General features: G+C 48.4%; 6 protein-coding genes across 6 annotated transcripts; 1 reads left to right on the top strand and 5 right to left on the bottom strand.

Moving 5' to 3' along the window:
- Positions 1-2167: 2167 nt before the first annotated feature.
- On the bottom strand, positions 2168-3030 carry UREG_01783 (uncharacterized protein; the record flags this gene model as incomplete). The annotated part of the gene is made up of 2 exons (XM_002542221.1): positions 2168-2682; positions 2853-3030. 2 exons carry the CDS (start codon positions 3028-3030, stop codon positions 2168-2170), a joined length of 693 nt encoding a protein of 230 aa, XP_002542267.1.
- A 3858-nt stretch (positions 3031-6888) lies between these two features.
- On the bottom strand, positions 6889-7307 carry UREG_01782 (uncharacterized protein; the record flags this gene model as incomplete). Its single annotated transcript, XM_002542220.1, has 2 exons — positions 6889-6998; positions 7178-7307. 2 exons carry the CDS (start codon positions 7305-7307, stop codon positions 6889-6891), a joined length of 240 nt encoding a protein of 79 aa, XP_002542266.1.
- Positions 7308-7980: 673 nt separating this feature from the next.
- Positions 7981-8593, bottom strand: UREG_01781 (uncharacterized protein; the record flags this gene model as incomplete). Its single annotated transcript, XM_002542219.1, has 2 exons — positions 7981-8467; positions 8514-8593. 2 exons carry the CDS (start codon positions 8591-8593, stop codon positions 7981-7983), a joined length of 567 nt encoding a protein of 188 aa, XP_002542265.1.
- Positions 8594-11109: 2516 nt separating this feature from the next.
- UREG_01780 (uncharacterized protein) lies at positions 11110-11274 on the bottom strand (the record flags this gene model as incomplete). Its single annotated transcript, XM_002542218.1, has 1 exon — positions 11110-11274. One exon carries the CDS (start codon positions 11272-11274, stop codon positions 11110-11112), a length of 165 nt encoding a protein of 54 aa, XP_002542264.1.
- Positions 11275-12785: 1511 nt separating this feature from the next.
- UREG_01779 (pre-mRNA processing splicing factor 8) lies at positions 12786-20391 on the bottom strand (the record flags this gene model as incomplete). Its single annotated transcript, XM_002542217.1, has 3 exons — positions 12786-15123; positions 15169-16673; positions 16717-20391. The coding sequence occupies 3 exons, from the start codon at positions 20389-20391 to the stop codon at positions 12786-12788; spliced, it is 7518 nt and encodes a 2505-aa protein (XP_002542263.1).
- A 499-nt stretch (positions 20392-20890) lies between these two features.
- Positions 20891-21451, top strand: UREG_01778 (60S ribosomal protein L34-B; the record flags this gene model as incomplete). Its single annotated transcript, XM_002542216.1, has 2 exons — positions 20891-21142; positions 21251-21451. The coding sequence occupies 2 exons, from the start codon at positions 20891-20893 to the stop codon at positions 21449-21451; spliced, it is 453 nt and encodes a 150-aa protein (XP_002542262.1).
- Positions 21452-22146: the final 695 nt, after the last annotated feature.

Here is a 22146-nt window from a genome sequence, read left to right as displayed (position 1 = left end):
ATGAAGAAGGTTGGTCTTTCTTCAACATAGATGATTGGGACTCTTAAGCAGTTCCAGGCTTAAAGGGACCATCCCATCTTCCTCGTACCGTTCCCGAATATAAATCCGGCAAGCCTGGTGCATGGATAGCTGGGGCAGCACCGCCACACCAAGAACCGGGATAACCAGCAAGATTTGCCAAGGAAATAGGGGAAGTGGCTGATATCGAGGGCCTGATCAGCCTGAACAGCTTCCCATCCCCATTTGCAAGAGACGTCCACGGTCAACATCGTCTGAAGACTTGAAGGCGGAACCTACCAAGTACGCAGAGAGTGTCCCAATCGGGTATGTTAGGGTTAACCCTAGATTGGAGGGTTTGTTGACGGCATTCCATGTTCTTGTCTTTGTGCTGATACCACCACATGCGTGCCGAATTAGAGCTGCCTAGGCTATACTTCCCAACTGTATTCGGCGCGCGGAAACAAGACAATTATCCATTTTCCGAATTCTATCTTCGTATCAATGTAGATTAAGGGTGCTCGCATGCCTTTGACATACCTTGTATCCACCCGTGTAACGCGTTCATGGGAACCGAACCATGTACCTATCCTAAAAGCCATAAAGAGTGCATTCCAATATTTATGCGTGTAAATTCACAGGCAAACGGGCGGATAGACCAGGAAATAACCCCCTATAACGGGAAAAGATAGATTTCAAAAAGTGAACTTGCAAAAGAGCAAAATCCCATCATCTTACAACAAAGTGAAACATGACTTTTGCTTAAACATTACACCTCACAGGTATTACATGCATTTCATAGTATATACGTATGTACATAGGTTTTGATGGACCTAGCATGCGAATTTCCTCGACACGGTGCTGCCTGCTTGTTCCCATTGTACTCCACACCCGGAACGTTGCCAAAAGCAAACAGTGAAACACCATGCCACAGGGATACTAAATTCACAGGGCATCAAGGAGGCGCTAGGGGGGCTGATGTCATCTGAATTGGCAAGGCAGGATACCGTGCCGCGCCTTTCCGTCGCAGTCTTGGAAATTTGATGAAACGGATGCCCAATTCGACAACCGAAACGAAGAGGGGAGGTTGAGAATTGAGCAAATGGTACATTTTGAAAGAAAGAGAGGGTAATGAATGCTGAGAGCAGGGCAAGAACCAGGCATTTTCAGTACGTTGAAGAGGGATATAGGATGCATGAGGCATAAGACATGAACAGGCTGAGTACAAAGATAGTAAAAAGGGAGCATGGGGAATGGAAGTGGAAAATGCGTAAATGGGTATCATATGTAAAAAAGGGAAAACTTGAGGACGACCAGCCCACCAAAATGTCGAGATACACCGGCAGCAGAAGGAAAACTATGCAAAAGGAAAGAACAGTGACAGAAAAAAGAAAAGAATAGTGAACAGTCCAGAAGCAAATGGAATTAGGCCAGGAAGGAGTACCGCGCGGGAACGCGCAGGTATTGTGATCAGAACGTGGCCAACATCTAACCCTCCAGCAGTTTTGGACGGCAGATAAGACGTTCACTTGTTAGGGTTGGTTGTATGAGGACCTCTAGGCACTATTTAGCCTTCCAGAATCTTCTTGTCCCGGTGGAATTAATGTTTATTCCTCAGTTCTATATCCCGAATATTCGCAAGATTAAAAAACGAAATGCAAGTACGTTTTCCGCTGCGTATCTCTGCTCTCAGAAGTCCAGATCCGCCCCGGACCGGCCCACGCAATCTAGGGGTTGAGGAAAGCGGAAGGTACTGTATATCGGTAATATATACACGAAAGATTTTCGCACGTCGCCGGTTGATGTGGTTGTGCCCGCGGGAGGGGGTAAATGGAGATTGCGTTGTTAGATCGCGGCCCTTTAACGTTGTCACAAAGAAGCGTACAACATCAGTCGCACATCTACAGGGGGGTGGAACGACGTCGATTTGGGGTTGCCGACGAATAAGGCTGTCGGGGATATTTTGTTCGCCTACAATTCTGTAGCCTTTTCACGACATGCTGCAGGGGAGAATCCACTTCCGACCTTTGTGGCAATAACACGCCAACGATCGTTCTCGTAGTCCTGCATTGCGTTACGCAGCCGTTGCACCTAGAAAAGTAAAAGAAAAGGGGTGGAAATCAGCCAAACTGTATTTTGGTACCACAAATCGATTGTCGACGGTTCAAAGTCATACCGCTTCATCTGTCCAAACGGTTGCCTTTGCTTTCAGCTTGGTACAGTAACGCACTTGCAATGTGCCGCTTGTCCGACCAGGGAAGAAGTCGGCAATTTGCTTCCAAGTCAAATTTTTGTTCTCCTTCAGCTCAACGAGCAGACTGTCCTCCTCAGGCGTAAATTTTAATTTTGGCCCCCGTGGGCGGGGAGCTGGATCGGGCATTCCTGGTTGGCCCACCACGCTCTGTGAGCCGGCAACTCCACCAGGGGACGTCAAATCTGTGTCGCCACTCTGCGCTCCTGAAATGGTTGCTTGTGAAGGCAGCCGATGGTGGTGATGCCGCTGGTGTATCGGAGGAGATTGATACTCGTGTTGGACGGAGGGGTGGTGGTGATGAGACGAATGCTCAGTTGGCCCAGGTAGGAGAATGTCGGCTGACTGCGAATCGTCAGCATGCTGGGTCTCAGAAAGCATCGACAGGCCAAGTCCCGCGGCGGTATCATCATTCTCGCCACTCGGCCCGTCGTCTGTCCGCTGCCTTTTAGTTCCGTGCCGTTTTGACGCGTACGGAACCTGGAGAGGCGTAGAACTGTAGTGAGGCGGGAGTTGGGGTGGTACCATCTGCGGAGGGATCATGACAGGCTGCTGGAGCTCACGCACGACACCATGGGGCCCGGGAGACGCCATCACCACTGACCGCTGCCCATGCGGTTGTTGTTGCTGCTGCTGCGCCTGAGGTTGCGACTGCTGTTGCGAATGCTGGTGCGGCGAGGGCTGGTGATGATGGTGGTGTGGATGCTGATGATGTGGCTGCTGGGGCTGGAATTGAGCATGCTGGCCACTCGAGATATACGCAACCTCATGGCGTCCCCCATGATGCAGCGCGTGCGTTGACTGCTGTCCCGTCTCGTATACTAGCTGGTTTTGTTGCTCCTGTGCCTTTGACTGCTCGTGTGTTGAATAGTCAATCTGATAGTCTCGATACGGATCCGCCAGCGTCGCGGTATTCGAGCGCTGCTAGAGCTTGACAGCTCTAGCAGGCTACTGGATAATTCGCCAGAAAGTCCGTGAAGGAAGGATGTATCGGAAGCAAGTTCGTGCACGTTTATAGCTTTCTTTCCTTTTGAAAAATAAAAAAATTCCAAGGACTTTTCCCGCGCGTGACGTCCGTCTCAAGACTGCTGCAGATTCCCCACACCTGGGCGCAATGCGGCGGGTTCTTCAGCTTCGTGTCGATGAGTCCTGGATAGCGGTTCCGCTCACCCTGGAGCCGGGATCCAACGGCGGAGCCGAGAGGAGCTGCTCAATGCGACTTTGCGGTGGGATGAACCACAGAATGAAGCTTCCCCTCCAACAAAGAACTAGTAGAGAAAAAAATTACCCCCAGAGACCCAAGTCCTGCAGAACCAGAATTAGATAAAAAAGCGAATAAAAAAAAAATGAAGAATAAGACACAGAGAGACAGGGTGGGAAAAAAATATATAATATGGGGTAATATGGTCAAGTGGACATACCAGCACAAAAGAATTCAATCTGGTCAGGAGCTCCAGGAGTTGGAGTATATTTGCTGGGAAGAGATCGAGGATTGTTGTTGTTGACAAGGGAAAATAACACGAGCTGTGCATAGTTGTGTTATTATTATATGCTCGGTCAGAGGAGCCGTGGCGGAGATGGTAAATGGGTATAATATAGAAGTATTATGCAGCTAGGATGAGGATCAAGGACAGATCGGATAGGTTGTGCTCGATTGCTGGGTAAGGACGAGAACGTAATAAGGGTTCATTTTACTGCTCACGCCCGCTTGCATCACAATAAAATTAAAAAATAAAATTGATGCTGTCGATGACAAATTTGAAGGACCCCGTCATTGCTTCCGTCAATGCTTCTGTGACAGCTATGCTTGGGTTAGTTGAAGCCACGAGGGAGAAACGCCGTTTCGCCCGGCGAAATGCTGCCGTTGCTGTTAGTTTTGCAGCTAAAACCTGACGGCGGATTCCATCAAGTTCTAGGCGACAATCCTACATCAAGGCTTGAACGGACGAATCGTAAGGCATAACGAGTACGGGGGGGGGTGCAAGCAGAGAAACAGACCTAACGCATGTAATAAATAACGATCCCCCTCCCCCAGGTAGGCCCATTTCTCACTCGGGCAGAGATTTGAGGCTCCACAGCGCAGCGGAAGAGAAAATAATTAAGCTGTCGCGGTTTGAGATACCGTGCATGAAGCGACCAGACGGTATTCAAAGAGCAGATCATGAGTTACCTCCCAGGATCGCGGGATCCGGGTTGAATTGGCATCTGGAGGGCACAGCAGAGCGAAGAAAGAGCGTCATTGTGCCGGGCTGGAGGTCACACCCACCGTCCTCCAGAGACGGGGGACTACGGGTCCCGGGGACAGGCTGAAGCTTGAGGGTCTTCAGCCACGGGTTCCAATCTTAAGCTTAAGACTATCCGGACCAGGGCGTGTGGGCCAAGCTGGCTTGGAGCTGTGGTTTAATTAGCGACTGACTTGCTTCCAGGATAGAACCGCAAGGAGGGGAAAGCTGTTGTGAGGGACGTACTTTTAGAAACATATAACAGAAGCCTGGGGCAGGGAAGATGAAGAGCACCATGGTTCGTTACTTCGGAAACAAAGTGGATTTGCTGGCCTCGCTCTGGGCTGTCGCGGATTCGCAACACTACCGATTGATCAAGCCCATCCCAGCAGAACGGTGGAGGAGGGGTAACTAACAGGAGCCTTTTGTTACAGCACGCAAATTGGCCAGGCCAGCGTCGTGTTTCACAGTTGTCGGAAGAAGGCTGCCCTGGAGGTCGAGATGGGAACAGCGGACGTTGAGGGTGTTCATTCGGGATGTAACCACCAGGGACGGAGAGGTGAAATCAGTGAGACGCGGCATGTCGATTGCACGTCACCTGAGAGGCTCCCTTTCGACGCAAGGACACGATCGACGCAGCATTGCACCGGCGTTCTTTTTCTTTTTCTTTTGTCGCTTCTTTTCTTTTCTGATCCACCATGCATCGTTCCAAAGTCGTCCGCGCGCAAAGGCTCCAACACAGATTCATGCCTCATGCCTTTCTGGAACATTGCCTGAATCGGCGTCGTCTACAGAGTACAGCAAATTCTTCATGCACGCTCCTCTCTTCCAGGCGAGTTTTCGCTTCAGGAGTCCCCTCTGTGCAACAAGCTAAACTAATCGATCACTGTATCGCCACCAGGTCTCCCTCCCTCCATCCCTCGAGGGGATACTCCAGATGGAACACCATTCTCCCGCTCCCCAGTCGGCTAGATGGTCTCGCACAGCGCGTATTCACCTGTAGCCGCCGAAAGGATCTGGAGCACGGCGTCCAAATTCAAAAAGAAGAAATTATTCACGTGTCGGACCACGCAGCAACCGGCGGAGATGCGTCAATCTCGCTCCTGCGCCGTTAGCCCAGTGGACCGCCCTGGTCAAACGCTAGACAACGTGGCGTCAAGCCGACATAACGCTCAGGGCAAGTTAATTTAGCTAAACAGTTAGTTAGCTCCCTCTGCTGACGAGTTGGTCGATCACCACTCACGAAGCTGTCCGTCGCTTCATCTGGTGCTCTCGCCCGTAGCGCACCAGCAATCTCGCACGTCAAGCCTGCTGGGCGTTGCATACAAAGATCCAATCACAGAGCCCTAAAGTGACCGAGAGACAACAGGCGTGGGAAGATTAATTTCTGCACCTATTACTAGTGTGGAAGGGACCCGTTGATGACAAGAGTTCCCACTTCAATAGTCGCAAACCAACGAAGTGAGAGTTTGTTGACACTCATAAATAGCTTCGACCCAAATCTATTTCGAGATCATCTTCTTCAAATCATCTTCTTAAAAATTTGAGTTTGGCATGCTCCGCCGCCTCGTCAATCGACATCCTTGAATTGACGAAAATGTTCAGGGAGTCGGGATGAAAGAACAGGAGGAATGAGAATTTTCCTTCTCAAATGGACCGGGACGTGAATGCAATTTTCATGCCCTCTATCTGCTGGTGCATGGCAGTGATCTTCAGGATGCATCAGAGAAACTGCAGCCAATGATATCTCCGTAAAATTCTGGAGTCAGCTAGGCATCTCGCGGTTGACGAAAGAGCCGAAGGATTTCAACGGGTATGCATATGCATTCAAGGCAGATCTTCCCTTCCCCCCCCCCACAAGCTTTCAGGTTAATGAGCTACTCCGTACTCCATGTTCACTCGCTTTATCTCATGCATGACCTGTTGGCTGCAAGCTTCGCTCCTATCATCCAACGCCAATTGGCCTCTTTTTCTCCATATTTCCTAGTAAAACATAACAATCACAGTCGATGATCAGCTCACGCCCATTTTCAGAGCACGGGAGGAGCAAGTCCACCAACATGGTTTATTACTGTTCTGTCTGGGATTCGACATTGAGAGAATCAACCCGTGCAGGGAGTCTGGCAGAGTTCCTGGGTCGGGCGGAACCGTCAGTTCGCCAGTGAGGATGAACAAGCATCATGTTATTAACTGGTTTGCTGGAGATTTAAGACACCGAAAATAATTGATCCTGGTTTAGTTCCTATTTTTTTTCATTCACTTTTCGATGCGCGCCAATGCTTTTTCGGAAGCGAAACTGGGCTAACACTTTGACCAATCTCAAACACGACCTGAATTTCGGCCTTGTCTGTTAATTCCCAGTAATTTTTTGCATTAATCTTGAGGCCGCAAGCCACCAAACTCATGCTATTGAGGGTTTTACCCGTCAATCGGAGCAGTGAGACCCCGAGCGTCTGGATCGCATATACTAGCGAGCGTGTTTTTGGCTTCATGATATTGTTCGGCATCACCGCTTTGGGTCGGCAGCCCTAGACCACTCAGGGCCTGTAGCTGGCACCCCCGTCACCCACGTCAATTCCTTGTTGATGCTTCCTCCTTGCTGACGATCAGGTACCTGAAGATGGAGGAACTCCTGCCACGGATCCAATCGCCCACTTTCTTTCGGCCCCTTTTCCTTTTGGGCACTTCCTCGAACCCTTGGACAAACCTCTTGGAAGCGGAAACTCAATCGCTAATCTCACACTTTCGGTGGAGAGCTCCTGAGGTAGAGGCGTTTCTCCTCTGTAATGTCGCCCAAGCAGGACCAGGTTTTCACGAGCTTGGTCTGCTGACGACATACTTGACGGCCCTGTATGCAGGGCCAGAAAGTTACTCTCCGCGATTAATCCTGTTTCCTCGTGGGGGAAAAGAAAATAAGATCAGAAAAACAAACAAGTGACGAAAATGAAATCAAACAGCGGATATGATGCGTTCGTGACCTGTATCAGGTCAGCAACCCTGGCAACTGTCGGATATGAGACCGAAAACGACATCCAATCAACTATTCCCCATCAACGATTTTCCACCAAAATTGCGCTTTTAATTTCTGTTCAGGACCTTGGCATAGAGGGGACATGCAGTTCATGCAGAGAGACAGACATGGCAAAAAGCAGAGACAGAGAACAGGCTCCACCTCTGCCACAAGCGCTGAGGTACCAACTGAACACCCCTTCTGACTGTATGCAGCACCCGAAATGAACATTGACTGCCAGCACCAACGAGAAATAAGACAGTGTTTCGATCACTCGACTCATGGTTAAGGTTGCGAGCATTCTCGCCAAGAAGAACGAGAATCCGAATCTGATACAGTGTTTCTCGTCAAAAGATGTCAGCCATCAATATCCGCAGGCGCGTGTAGCTTGAAAGGAGGCCGCTCCCTCGTACTTTTCCGTACTTCATACTGAGATGGGCTACTCTTCAGATTAAGTTCTTCCCCTTCAAGCGATAATCCGTCGTATCTTCAGCAGCCGATCAAGATTCGAAAAAATGCAAACGGTTCGAAGTAGCGTGGACAAGCATGCGAAGATCCGGTTTTTGATTGGTGGAACTTGCATAAAAGATGGGCCAGGTGGCAGGGACTCGAGAGTCAGAAATTGATGTCTGTTCAAGGATGGATGTCTGATTTGACTTCGGCGCCACATGGTGGATGATCACACCGGGGCCAGGTTGGCTGCGGTAGTCATTCCTGAATTTGAGGTTTTTCCCATCTAGCTCCCTCCACAGTACATTGACGTCTGGGATCATCCGGTTAAGTCTCGTCGGATCGTAGTCAATGCTCTTCAGCTTATACTCTTTTAGCCCGCTCCGGTGCCACTCAATTCTCGCCTCAGTTGCTGGGTTTTCAGGCAGTTCTGGAACAATGACGAACAGGCCGGTTCCCAAATTCTGCGTGGATGTGTTTTGAGATGAGAAGTCCGTTTTTGGGACTGAAAAGCTCTGGCTCATGGTCTCCCCAACGCTGTCATCGTCGGCTGGCCATGCCTGTACGAAAATATGAGACTCACAGTAACATCCGTGGCAAGCCATCAGGGGAGAATAAGGCACCACAGAAAGTCTTCATATCCAATCTCTGCTTTTCAGGCATTGTATTCTTCAAATAAGCTATCTCGGAAAAGTGATTTGCGCGTTGGATTCCCGTCCACCACCGTACGAAGCAATACCAAACCCTCGATTGTTCGAGATGAACAACTCCAATATACTACATAGAGTTAGGTGAATATGGGCAGAACATGTCCTTTGATCAGTCCTGGGCCTGAGTTACTGAGGCAACCGTTAAGGAGCCTGGCTCACGTCCCAAGGAGTGGCCTCGCGAATGGGGAATTGCTGGGTGCTCAACTTGTTCCCTTCTAACCTGGGCTGTTAAGCAGATGACTCCGACATGAACATGAGTGTAACTAATCTTCTCCTTGTCGCATCAGAAATATGTTCAGGAGGTGGTATTCAGCTGAATGCTTCTACATTTCTGGCACATAAACAAAAGGTGAGATTGTTTCCATTTCTCATCTTTTGGAGTGATACCCAAATTCAACCTCCACGACATTATGTTGAGAAGCCCGACAGAACTGGTAAGTCAGACATTGATATCCCTTGCCTTGCCTGTACGCTTCTAACCCACTGCTAGAGGACCATCAATGTGTACTCTTGCAGCGATGTGCTTATTCCCCAGTTCATCCTCAAGTTCTGTACAGAGATCACCGCCATAAATCTTGATTCCCTTGAATCCTTGGCACACTTTCAGATGTTCACAGGCTTGAGTTTAGAAGTGATCTTGTTGGGGAAAGGGGGGTTGGTCTCTGCAGCCCTACAAGTTAAGGACCGCTAAGCAGCGCCGAGGCCCCTATACTGAAGGACCAAAACATATGGCGGCGACCTCCGTACTGAGAGGTGAATCTTGTGAGGACCTATAGATCTTCCTTGCGATTATGGTATTGCCTGTATACTGAGTAAGCACCTCTTCATCAGCAAGGTAAAGATCGGCTCCTGTTCCATTGAAGGCAAACTGGAGGTTGGAGATATAATTGGAGGTCGGTGGTATTGAGAATAGGGAATAGAAACAGCATGTAAAGTACTTTTTAGCATCATCGGTTGAGGCAAATGATGATGGACTCCGTGGCCAAGGTACATGCGGTTCAGAAGCAGAAGAGTTGACGACCTCCCATGATGGCAAAGGGCTATCAGCATGCATGATCGAGCCACAGAATAAGTATAGGGTAAAGATCCCATACTCCAAATACAGGGTGAAGTAGAATAAGTGATGGTTTTGATGCAGAGTGCTTTCAGAAGTGGGGAGACAACAGGTGTGTGGTCAAATGAGATTGGAAACTGATTATACAAAGTGATGGGTAATGATCTTTACCACTCAATGATCCACAAGCTCAAATGCAATGAGCGTACGGAGCACAAGACATTCCTATTTCACTGGAAATGACTTTGTCTTGGAGGCATCTGGCTGGTTTTAAAATACGAGAACGAAAAAAGAAAAAGAAAAAGGCGCTCAAAATCAATTTTCAGCGCCGTTGCCGTTGTCTTTTCGCTCATTCGACTCTTCGCCGCGACTATCAATTTTAGCCGCATAATATTAGGTAAGGTTGTCGCCAGCCGCTTCGGGCCGGGCTTTATCCGACGACCTTCTGTTCTGGGACTAGCCCGGCAGGCCTGGAATAGCATCCTCGATCGGACGGAGATGCCACTCCTTCAAGCCGGGTGAAAAGCATGTGGAAATGCGTCTGTTTCTCTGAGAGCTGAAAGCTGTAACTAGCTGTGTGTACTCAGCTGTGAAAGCTGGGCTTTCCTGCTTGGTCTCCGTGTACGGAGTAATATTCACCAACTTCATGCACATTACCATCCCGTCCTCATGAAACCATGAATATCATCACCAATTCCACACTCTTATACTCCGTAGACTCGCTGAAAAAATTGATTCCTCTTCACAAGGCTGTTGATTGCCGGCGCTAATCGTAGGATTCGCTGACGCTGTCATGTTGACCAGCCGCTCGAACTATCGATTCTCCACCCCCTTTGCCCCTTTTCAATGCCGAACACGGGGGAAACTCCAGGCAATTCCAACAAGCATTGCCCATGACCAGCCGCCCCGTAGGCAATGGAACACTGGCCCGGATATTGGTGCCTTGCTTGTGCTAACAAAGTCGAGCGCTTTGCTTGATAGCCCCATACGAAGCATCTCCCGCCACTCGCTAGACTGGCTTCACTCTCTCATTGTATCATTATCTCAGAGCAAAGAGCTTCCAATCCGATGTGGCAAGGTATCTCATGCACATGGCCTTTTGGTCCGTGCAATCCTCCCAGGCAGTCAAGCTATGTGGGAAATGCAAGTGCTGTTCGGTAACCCCGTCCCCGCTCGACGCCTCCCAACAAGCTGCGAACTCCCCCAGTCGATAACACCCGTCTTAATGTAGCTCCCTCTGTTAAGAACCCCCCCCAGCCAAAATTAAGAAAAAAGGTCCCACTGGAACACACGAGTCATCAAGGGGGGAGGGAATCATGAAAAGACTCTCTCCCCGTTCCAAAAGAGAAAAGGGTTTCTCGTTCAAAGAATACGGCTCAGGTCCACCAGGCGTCTGGGATGCCAACAGAGTCGGTTCAGAGGAGCCCCTTGACGAGTCGAAACTCGCCACACTTGGCCACGATTTTCCTCTCGTCCCTTTGGATTTTCAATGTCGAGGCTGTGGGATTTGCGCTCTTGAAGCGATTGATTGTCGCATCGGGGATTCTTGCTATGCAAGAGCCGATGAAAAGGAGAACCATTTTGCCCACGTATCGGCAAGGTTTCTGAGGGCTGGGCTGCTTTGAATGCCATCTGGGCAACAGGCAAGCGCTAATCCAGCAAAGCGGATTGCAGGACATCTCCCAGCTTCACAACATGGCATCCCATGTTGATATATTTGTGCCGGAATGGCAGGAAATTCCTTTAGAACGAATGCTTCGACACTCTCAAAGGCAGTCCGAGAAGCATTCGCCCTGGAATCTTCTTTCATTGAATCGAAAGAAGAATGCAACCTCCAATTGCAAAAAAAAAAGAGTCCCAAGTAAAAAGGGCGCATTTACTCTGAAACGCCCCTAAAGGATCCTTCAGACATTTGCTAATACTCTTTCGTCAACCCGCAGCAAAAGAGCATCCATTCAGGGCCCCGTCTCTTCGCCTGACCCAAGACCAGCACGCTTGTTTCCCGCTTCCTCCTCTTCCCTCCCCCCACGCGGATGCCTGGGCCAGAACACACGACGGTGCATGGCTTCGAGATGAAGCTATGCGCCATACCGCCAGAACTTCAATGCAGAATGCAACCCCCCCGGGCGCTGGACGTATCGGACGTGCATAAACGTCCTCGTTTTCGGCACTTCGGCAGACCCCCCCAAACAACGGCTCCCGTTGAGTAGTTATAGCGTCCGCTCCGTCCCCCATCCTCGGCCCGAACCAACCATAAAATCTTCGCCAGACCGCTTTTATGCTTGGGTGCGTTTCACAATCTGAGCATGGCTGAGGTTCGAGAGGGTAGTTAATGGGCAGGTGGAAATGGTAGGGTCGAGAATCGAGATCGCGCGACAGAAAAAATCGGGAACCAGACTCCCGTTTTTCTTTTTTGAGAGAATTGACTTGGCCCTCCTCCAAAGATAAAACACATGTTGACAAGGATTCTCCGGAAAGCCTTTCGCCCAGGATGTAAGGTAATAAGCTCGTGCAAGAACCGATCTGGGCGAAGGCGGTCAAACAAGACATGCTGTACCTGACAGGCGGGCAGAGACGCTGATCGGAGCATTCTTCGGTTGGAAATCATCGCTCTATGCTTGCTTTTTGTTTCTCTTAGGATCGGCTCGGTGACTCCCGAACGGTGATTCCCGGCTGCAGGGCACTACATAAGCCCAAAGCATGTGGCTACCTCCGGAGCACCTTGGTCGGTTGGTACTCCTCCTCTCAAACTTCATTTCTAGGGGGAAAATAATGAATTGCAGAGTACAATTCCTAGAAGTGGCGAGCTTAGGATGAGGACACGAAATTGCTATAAATCAGAATCTCAAGTCTTCAAAAGCAAAGTCGTGGTAGCTAGCTAATCCATTATCATTGTACTGCCTAGAATACATACCGAGCCAGGTTCAATTTCATGATATTAAAGTACATGCAACCATTGCCAAAAAATACAACCTTGAAGATAATTGAAACCGCTGATCCTTTTGGGAGCGGAATTGCTGAAACGCCATACAACATTGGAAACAAACTCTCTTCTACATCCAAAAGGGAACCCAAGAAGCAAGACGAAAGATCACGCAAAGTTATCGCTTAGATCAACCCAGATATCCTCCAACTCAGCAAAGTTCTGGAAGTGCAGGGGCCTGTGCTGATCGTCATAGAATCGCAGCGGAGTGTCAACCTTCACGTACACAGGTCTCTTTTCCACACTGCTGAACGAACTGCCCATGAAACTGAAATTCCACACATTGTTCTCAGGAACCAAGAAATAGCCACGAATGCGATCGCTGAGCAGGAGCTGACATTTCTCACCGAAACTGGTCGAGAACCCTTGCGGTTGGTCGGAACTCGTGTCCTTGTTCTCGGCACCCCATTTATAACCCTGGGGGGTTAATGCCCATGCAGACAAAGAGACGGAGCCTGGCGTAAAGGAGACCGTCATCGTCACAGTCTTCTTATCCCATGATGCGTGTGCATTCATTAGACGGGAGTGCTGTGTCACGTCCATAGCAGTCATGTATGATGGCTCATTGCCGGACATCGTGTGAATGATTCCTAGGGGCTCCAGATCGTTGAGATATTCATGCTTAGGCAGCTGGTGAGGAAGCTGAATATCTCGAGTATTCCCAACTTGCGGTACCATGACAATAGTTTGTATTTCTTTAACCTGTGGATTATCCGGTGGTGAGCGGCCGTATAAATAGCCGGCTACCTGAACCCTCAGGTCCGCTATCATGATGAATCTCCTGAGAATGTTCTTCGGCATGATATATGTGAAGTGTCCGTCTTCTTGAATGTCCTCCGATGAAATATAGATATTGTTCGCCCGAGTCCGTAGATTCGATGTGGCAATGGCACGGGTACGCCATTCGGTTTTTGATGCAAATGACTGCTGTTCGTACTGAGACGTGGTTGTAACAATAATCTCTTCCCCGCGTACATTTTGTGTTTTCGTTGTCACAGCGGTGAGTTGTTTCTGCTCTTGTTGCTGCTTCTCCATTTCGGCAGCTTGTTGGCGTTGCAATGACGGAGCACTTATTTCCATACCGAGAATAATATCTCTAACTTCGCTGCTTGTCAAACTCTGCACGTTGACATTGTTTTTCTTGCCATAATCGTTCAGGATTAAGTCGCGGAGCTGAACTTCAAGCTTAATCCAATCTTCATCCGAGAGAGTGGGCCAGATATGGTGTTCCTGGGTAATTACAGTTTTATCTGGACGTAAGAGGATCTTCGTTTTGTCAATGTTGACATGAAGAGCTCGGAGAATCAGGACCAATCGAGAAAAGGCTGTGTACGACGAGATTGTTTTTAACCATTCGTCATACAAGTTGAAAAGCACCATCTGCGGCTCGGTTGCCCTAAGAATCATATCTGCAAGTTTTTCGATCTTCATGGCTGCCTGGAAGGGCAGTTGTAACTCGGATGCTCGAATCGAAATGTTTGGGAAATCGAGGAGGTGCACTTCGAGAGGGTCAAGAAGGCCTTTTCTTGTAACAATCAACTGCTTGGGTTGTTCCTCAACTGGTAGAGATCGGATAAGGGCAGCCACTTCTTCTGCAGTTTTCCATTTAGCCAATTGACCCAGACGTTTCTGGCCAGCCCAGACGCTTGTATGGATGATTTTCAAGAAAAGCTGGCCGGTTCGCGGGTTAAAAATAAAAATGGCGCCGTTGATCGGTTTTGTAGTTAAATTGCCTTCAAATGTTTTGTGAATTGTGACACGGTAGACGTTGGTGTCGTCGATGAAAAGTTGTATATCGTTACTGAAAAGTTCGGAGTAATTCTGTGAGTTCAGAAATTCTTGGTTGCTCTCCGATGCGTAAAGCTGTAAACCCTTACGGATACGCTCTCTGAGAACATACAGAGCTGGATTTGCCTTCATGATCTTAGCCATAGCTTGTTGAACGAGCGCTTTTAATCCAGGGAAATATTGTCCGTATGCAGAATAAAGGTTATATGCAAGGTCGATTCCAATCATTAAACCGGTTGCCGATGGATAAATGCTCATGCTATCCGTGGTATAGTCGAGATACTTGGCGCGGACGTATCTTTCAATATCATGAGAATCGTAGTCGCCATACCTTAACTGCACGTCCAGCCAGAATTTATTCGTCGTGGTAGCTTCGATGACATCCTTGGTATCGAACAGGAGAGAAGGGCGCGTAACGTTCCATTTGTGTGTAGCAAACATAAGTATATCGGCGCAGGAACTGTTCATCTTGTAGGATTTTCGAGGATGTATAGTCTCTTTTTGGACCGTTTCAACACCCAATTGCTCAAGTTCTTGATCAAATACCTGGCAAAGATCCATAACAACTGACTCGTGAATCTTCTGCCCACAAATGTGCTCGGAAAAATTTGAATCAAAGAGATTTTCAAAGTGGAGATCTTGCCATGTAAGAATATACCTGTAAGATCAAGTTGTACTTGGAAACCAACATAGACGTTTGCACGGTTGATAGTTGGAGACCACCACAGCGTGAAACGACGGTTTAGGAATTTGATTCAAACCAGATCTCTGGGCGTTAGTAAGTTTCTTGAACTTCATTGACTCTTCGAATCCACTGTTGTGCAAGACAAGATAATCATGGCGTAAATAAAGCTGGTCTTGATCGACTCGAAAACCGGCCCACTCTGTCTCCTCGCTTTCAAGGCTGATATCATTAACCACAAAACTATGCGCTTCGGCGTTGACCGATTCAGATTTTTCAGGCATTGTAAAGGCTGGGGATTTAAACACTTTGTACAAGACTCTTTCCTTGGGGTCACAGGCAGCAAATTCGGCGGCGGTCATTTCCACGGTGTCGTAGCGTGCTGCCTCTGAAGCTTCAGGTGGCCGCTCTTCAGTTACGCCAGCTTGCTGCCCAGAGGGCATATTCTCGGCGCGCTTCTCCCGGTGAAAGACCAGAATATGATTTGGCGTGACTACCAGGTCTTCTACGCCTTCGCCGATTTTGATACGATATAGGCGGTCTTGACCACTCACAATGTTGAAGGCGCGGCGAGGATGGCCGTCAGGACCAAGGAGTTGGTCACCTTCTTGACCATCCTCCACGTTAATCTCGGTGCGGTCGTATCGCAGCAGTCGTGTTCCTTTGGCAAGGCAAGCTCTTTCCCAGAAAAGGCCCTCCCAGGACGGAAATGCAGTAGCTTTGAAAAGCGTATGCTCAAGGATTGTTTCCACACCTCCCAAAGCTTGAATAACGTCGGTTCGGTAAGCGTTGAGATTCCACAATTTTCCATCATGTCTTTGACTAGTCCACCAGAAAGGATTGCTCTTCATCAACTGATAGGTCTTGAATTCCGTACGAGTACGAAAACCCTTATCGAAACTAAGAGTGCTACGATCTTTTTGGAATAGAGTGTTGATACGGGGCAAACCGCGATCCCAACTGTCCTCTAAGTCTTCGAGTGTCAATCTTCGATTTTGCTGGTTTGCTTCTTGTCGCTTCTGCGAATACTCCATCCAGACGCGTTGGGAATCAATGAATTCTGCTTCCCATGGAATGATGTAACGGAAAATATTGGGAATTAGCGTCTCCTCGTCATGCGACATGCCAGCTCTATAGTGCGTGACCCCAGTGTCCGTTTGCTTCGACCATCGTTTGTCACTTGCCGGGATAAGGATGTGCGATCCGGAAATCATACCTAACCCACCCAATTCCTTGGGTGTATAGAATACCGCAGGAGGGAAACGGGATGGCATCTTTGAATTAAGGCCAATCTTTACTCGCGTTTGAATCTTAGTTTCGCATTTGACGATGGTATCCAGTAGGTTGACCGTAGAAACTGCAGCTTCACGATAATACGTAAAAAGCGCGATCAGGCTAGTGTTCCATTTATTCGCGATCTTGGTGAACGTAGTGGACCCGGAAGACATGAGAATCTGTCGGATACGATTATTGAATTTTTGAATGTCCTCTTCGGTGACTTGGAGGAAAGCGTATGCAGTCCGTTCCTTTGTTGAGTTATCTGTCAGAGACCAAACACTGTCCTTTTACCGAGAACTCTTCATTTTGATTTCGAGACTTTGGTAGTATACGGACTTCGAAGCCGCACATTGAGAACAGGAGGTTGGGGTTGTCTCGGCTATACACACTCGCAAAAGTGTCATCCCATTCAATTGTTGTTATGGACCTCGGAAGACGGTTTTTCAAGTCCCAGAAAACGGCACGACCAAGATTAACGTCGTGTCTCATCAACCTCATCCTAGAATCCCTTGGCCAACACTTCTTATTTTTGTATCCGATGACATTTTCAAAATTGGGGTCCGGCTGTTCCGTCAAAAATCGTTGTATCAAATCACGAGACTGGTCGGCAGTGAATCGAAAGAAGACCCAGATTTTATCAATATACCTCGTGTAAAGGCGGATCGGGTGTCTGGTTTCCGTTTCCCGATCTCTGAACTGCAGGAAGTCGTTAGGGCTTTGCGGCGGGCCAGCTAACTCGCTGGCTCGCTGCAATCCGAGCAATAACAAATCAATCACCAATCCATAGTATTGGAAAACGAAACCTGAAAATTGCAAACCGCGGATCAAACCATAGCTGTTGGTGTGATTCATGTCTTTGTAATTGAGCTGGACGTTGTTTTTGGAAGTGATATAATCCGCCAAGTTATGGTCCATGATGAGGCGGAGTAGACGGTTAAGTAGGGTAAGATCAATTTTCTCGTACACTTTCGAAAGTTCAGTCTCGACCATGACGTTGCACTCGCCATCGGCAGTTTCCCATACGTTCGAAAGATTGTTTATGCCCTGAGCCCACTTGTAAACAAGTAGCGGCGGCACCTCAGAGTCAGACGGTTTGATCCACGACGGGAAAAGATGCCGTTGATCAGCTTGATACCAGAGATACTGATCTAGGTACGCATCCGTGATTTTCTCGATAGGTTCAATATCGTAGACTGGGTTGATGTGGCTATAATTATCGTTCATATCAATGCCAACCTCCTTGAAAGCTCGTTGCGTTAAAAGGAATCTTTTGATCCTGGCCAGTGTTGTCCCTGGGGAATCGTAGGCTTGTTCTATCAAGGCAAGTTCTTCTCGCTGACTTTGGTTCAAACGGCCTTTGACGGAATACGCTTCACGCAGGCGTTCCAAGGCCAAAATCAATATTTTTGTGTCGTGTTTGTAGGACACACTGGGGAATGGAATGGGCGAAAACTTGCGAGATTCGAGCCAATGAACGGTCGTAGTGTAGATTGCAACAGCTTCTTCGGAAGATACGTAAGGTCCGTCTTTCAGATAGTTATGTTGTCGCTCCTGTTCCGCTTTCAGCCAAAGACGGGTCAAACGGCCCAAGTTCTTCTTAGCCACTGTTTTATCGACAGTAGCCCCGCGTCGAATCCGTTCTCGATTGTAATGAGCAACAGATATCCACCAGTCCGCTTTGCTCTTTACATACCGTAGGATGATATTTTCGATTGGAGCAGGAAGGCCGGGTACTTTCCAAGGAATATTACTCTTCCAGCACCTCCAAGCTTCCGAGAGATGTTGAAGTACTGTATTAACCTTGTTTTGCTTAATGCCTTCTGGCATCATATCCATGAGATCCGCCATCACGGAGGCACGGAGTTCCAGGTCAAAATGAGACTCGACCCGTTGCTTGGTAACGGTCTTTGCCACACCCTTGCTATGTCGACCCTCGAACTGCCTGGAGAGCAAATTCCCAAGCCAGCGTTCAAGAAGGGGGATTATGCCCCGGAGGAAAAACAGCCAGACTCTCCACGCGGGTGCCCAGAACCCACAACCAGGTCCCTTCCCCACGGATCCAGAATTGAAGCGATAATAGATCAAATGCTTCAAGTCTTTGCAAGATCTTATTTGGTGCATAAGCTTGTACTTGTATCTATACATGCCTGTGAGTTGACCGACATGATTGAATGCGTATAATATCCCATCAGCAAGTTGGAAAGCGTCAATATTACCAAGCCGATATTGAACTTGCGCGTCAACGATCAATTTGGTGAGCCGGAGGATCTCTCGCATCAGGTGGAAAGCGTTACCAAAACGAGACTTTTTACGTTCTTTCGTGGTGAGAGTTTTGACAGGCTTCAGGTTGAAATTGTAATCCAAATGGAGGTATGTCAAGTTTTTGCGATGGATCAGCAGGTTGAGCATGTTGAAACCTTGACGACAAACTTGAAGGCCAGCTTCTACCCAGTCGATTGTTGTCTGCTGAAAAAATTTCGTTCCTTTTAGCGCCTTCAACAAATTCTGTTTATTCTGGGCTTTGGGCTTCTTTTTATGTAGTTCGTTGAGAACATAAGTCTTCAGAAGCTTTTGATATGACACACGAACTTTCACGGGCTGGCCCTGAGGACAATGTTCGAGGTACCACTGTTTTACCAGAGGAACATCTTGTGCCCGTACCATTTTGCCCGAGCGGCGATCGAAAGGATATGGCGCCCACCACAGACTAATAGCCGATGCCGTTTCGCTAGTATAAAGCTCTTCATCAGCTAGAAATGGTTCAACATCACCTGGAAGTTCGAAATCATCTTCATCGTTTCCAGGACCAAAGACTTCATCTTCGTGGGTGACAGTAATGTTTTTAGGGGCGACTGATCGAGAAGATATCGGATTGATGACGGGATCGAAGTAGAATGCAGGGAGATTTGGATCGGTTCGGACATATACAACTTGAGGATAAGAGTACCATGACAGCTTCACGCTCCTCGGCAATGAGTTGTACAGATAAGGGAAAGCAACTCTGTACTCGGTTCTGATCGGTGCTCGGAAAATGATACGATCAATAGCGTTGAACTCTCCAAAATCCTCATCATTTGGATCTATATCCTTGTATAACGGTTCAAATCTGGGGCCTCCGGGTATAGCAACATTGAGGGCTTTTGCTGTGAGGAAGCTGTTCATGTCAAACATATGCATAAAATTCTTATCCACGACGTCACTCAAAAGCTGTCGACTCAACCGGTATAGGGTGGCCATTTGCGGTAGCGTCAAATTCCACTCCTTGTAGCTAGGTCCGTTTACATTGGGAGTATCAAGAAGAGGTCTATGATCGTAGAACCATTCATATACTGGTCCATCTTCAGCCTCATCGAGTTCCATTTGAATTGGTTCCAAAGGTTCCACATCTTCAATATTTTCAGACCAAGACAGGGGAGGTTCTTCGTCATCAAAAGGCGGAAACCGCATTCTCTTGAAATGCCTTCGATCACTTTTCTCCCGTCGCATACAAACCCACATGGTCGCCCATTGTGCATGGAAAACGGGTTCAATAACTCGGGGGGTTTCGTTGACGAGGGTTAAGCAACCATTCACATGGTAAAGTACTTTGACCTCCCTAGCGGATTCCCAAGGCATTGGCATGTTCTCCAATAGTTTCAACACAGCATGCGGCATAAACTTCAACGCTCCGAGGTAGCTTCTTTTATCGGTACTGAACTTCTTCTGCGATACATCTCCAATGTCTTTAACAATCTTTCGTAAATGCTCCGGCGGCATATCCGCCTTCTGTGTTTCCACAAACCCCGCTTTCCTTTTCTCGCCAAACCGATTTCGTTGAGTTCGAAGCCATTCCTTCTTCTTGTGCTCGAACTTGGCGAATCTGGGATCGGCCGGCGGTTGGTACCCGGGGGGCGGAGGCGCAAAAGGCATGGACGGCGGAGCTCCTGCTCCCCATCCTGGAGGCGGTGGAGGAGGTAGCGAAGCCATTGTGAGAATTCAGCCCGCAAGAACAGAACGACGATTCGCGTCGAGAATGGGATCGGCTCACGTCAGTCTCACCATGAGCGCTTCCTGAGACGGCCCGAGAGCAGGCAAAAATAAAAACGAAAGGCAAGCGGACGAAACGGCTTGGGTGTCTCGCGCCAAAAATCAAGTGTGAGGATGGATGGCGTCGTCGAGAGCTCTTTCGCAACGACAGCAAGGTGAAGCGCGTTGGAAGATTTCCTGGGAGTGGCGACAGGGGTCTTGGCACAAGCTAGGCCGCTCTGGGACTAGCGCATGCTCGCCAAAATTCTTAGCGCGCAACAACCTCCAACCCACACAAATCGCGGTTGCACCTTGAAATCGAATTGACGACCAACGACGACGCCGCCATCCTCCACCACCGAACCTCACGAACCCTGGGATTAGAGGACAGACAAAATGGCAAATACCAGGCTTCAATACGTGAGTTAAGGATGCCAATCTCGAGAATGGATGACCGAAAATGCTGACCAATATTTTGAAACCTTTCAGCGACGAAGAAACCCGTACGTGCACCTTTGGAAGCTATTCGATCAAGTTTGTCATTAGAAATTTCGAACCGTTATTAACGAAAACTGTTTTCGCCATCAGGTACAAGACACGGTCCAACAAGGTCCGCGTTATCAAGACTCCCGGTGGTGAACTTCGATACCTCCACATCAAAAAGAAGGGTACTGCACCAAAATGCGGTGACTGCGGCATCAAGCTCCCAGGCGTGAGTCTCTCTTTTAGTTTTGGAATGGAATGACTGGAGAAGAATGGGGTGTCGTTCGATTGGGTAGTCATGGGAAAGTTTTACGGTGCTGACCATATTTGATACAAGATTCCCGCTCTTCGTCCCCGTGAATACTCTCAAATCTCTCGCCCAAAGAAGACTGTAACCCGTGCTTACGGTGGCTCCCGCTGCGGAAACTGCGTCAAGGACCGGATTGTTCGTGCTTTCTTGATTGAAGAGCAGAAGATCGTCAAGAAGGTCTTGAAGGAGTCGCAAGAGAAGGCCGCTGCTTCGGCGAAGAAGAGATGAAAGAATAAAAAGATGTTGTCTGGTACGGTGATGGGTCTGGTATGACATTGGATTGCACCGGAGTTCTGGGACATAAATGGCATGGGTAACGAAGCACTCAACCATGCTAATCTTACCTGATTGCACGAGCTTTCCAATGAAATCCTGTTAGGGGGTTATTTAATGGCCCTATTTTACTCATGGAATGCTTCATCTTCTGGCTGTCATTAGCCAACAATGCCAATGAATAACTTCCTGACTTTGAATTTGTAAAGTGGGCTCAGTACCATCAGCATTTGTTTCGACCGCTTATGTGCCTCCACTGAGAGAACGTATGGAATTTGAAAAGCCAAACGGGGCATTTGAGCGCTGTGCCAGAGACATGCATACCACATAGCCAACCCATATCATGAAGCGAACCATTCAGGCGAACCCTCTCTTCCCTGTGGTACTCTTAATATTCTAGATGGCCGTTTTCTAGCTTCTTCTGCAGGTGCTATTGATAGATCTCGAGATATCCCTGTAACACAAAGAGGGATACAATAGCACATCGCGGCAGAGCCAAACAATGATGGATGAATAAACAAAGAACCATCTGAGCAATGCAGCTTAGTCCTTTGGCATGGTGGCCGGTAAACCACAGTCGTCACAAAGACGCCGCGAGATGGCAGCGGCTAATCGCCCTATTAAATACCAACATATGCAACACATCCGCC

Source organism: Uncinocarpus reesii, genomic scaffold, assembly GCF_000003515.1.
Source record: "Uncinocarpus reesii 1704 scaffold_1 genomic scaffold, whole genome shotgun sequence".
In the NCBI taxonomy this organism is placed as follows: Eukaryota; Fungi; Ascomycota; class Eurotiomycetes; order Onygenales; family Onygenaceae; genus Uncinocarpus; species Uncinocarpus reesii.
This window is presented reverse-complemented; position numbering and strand designations above follow the sequence as displayed.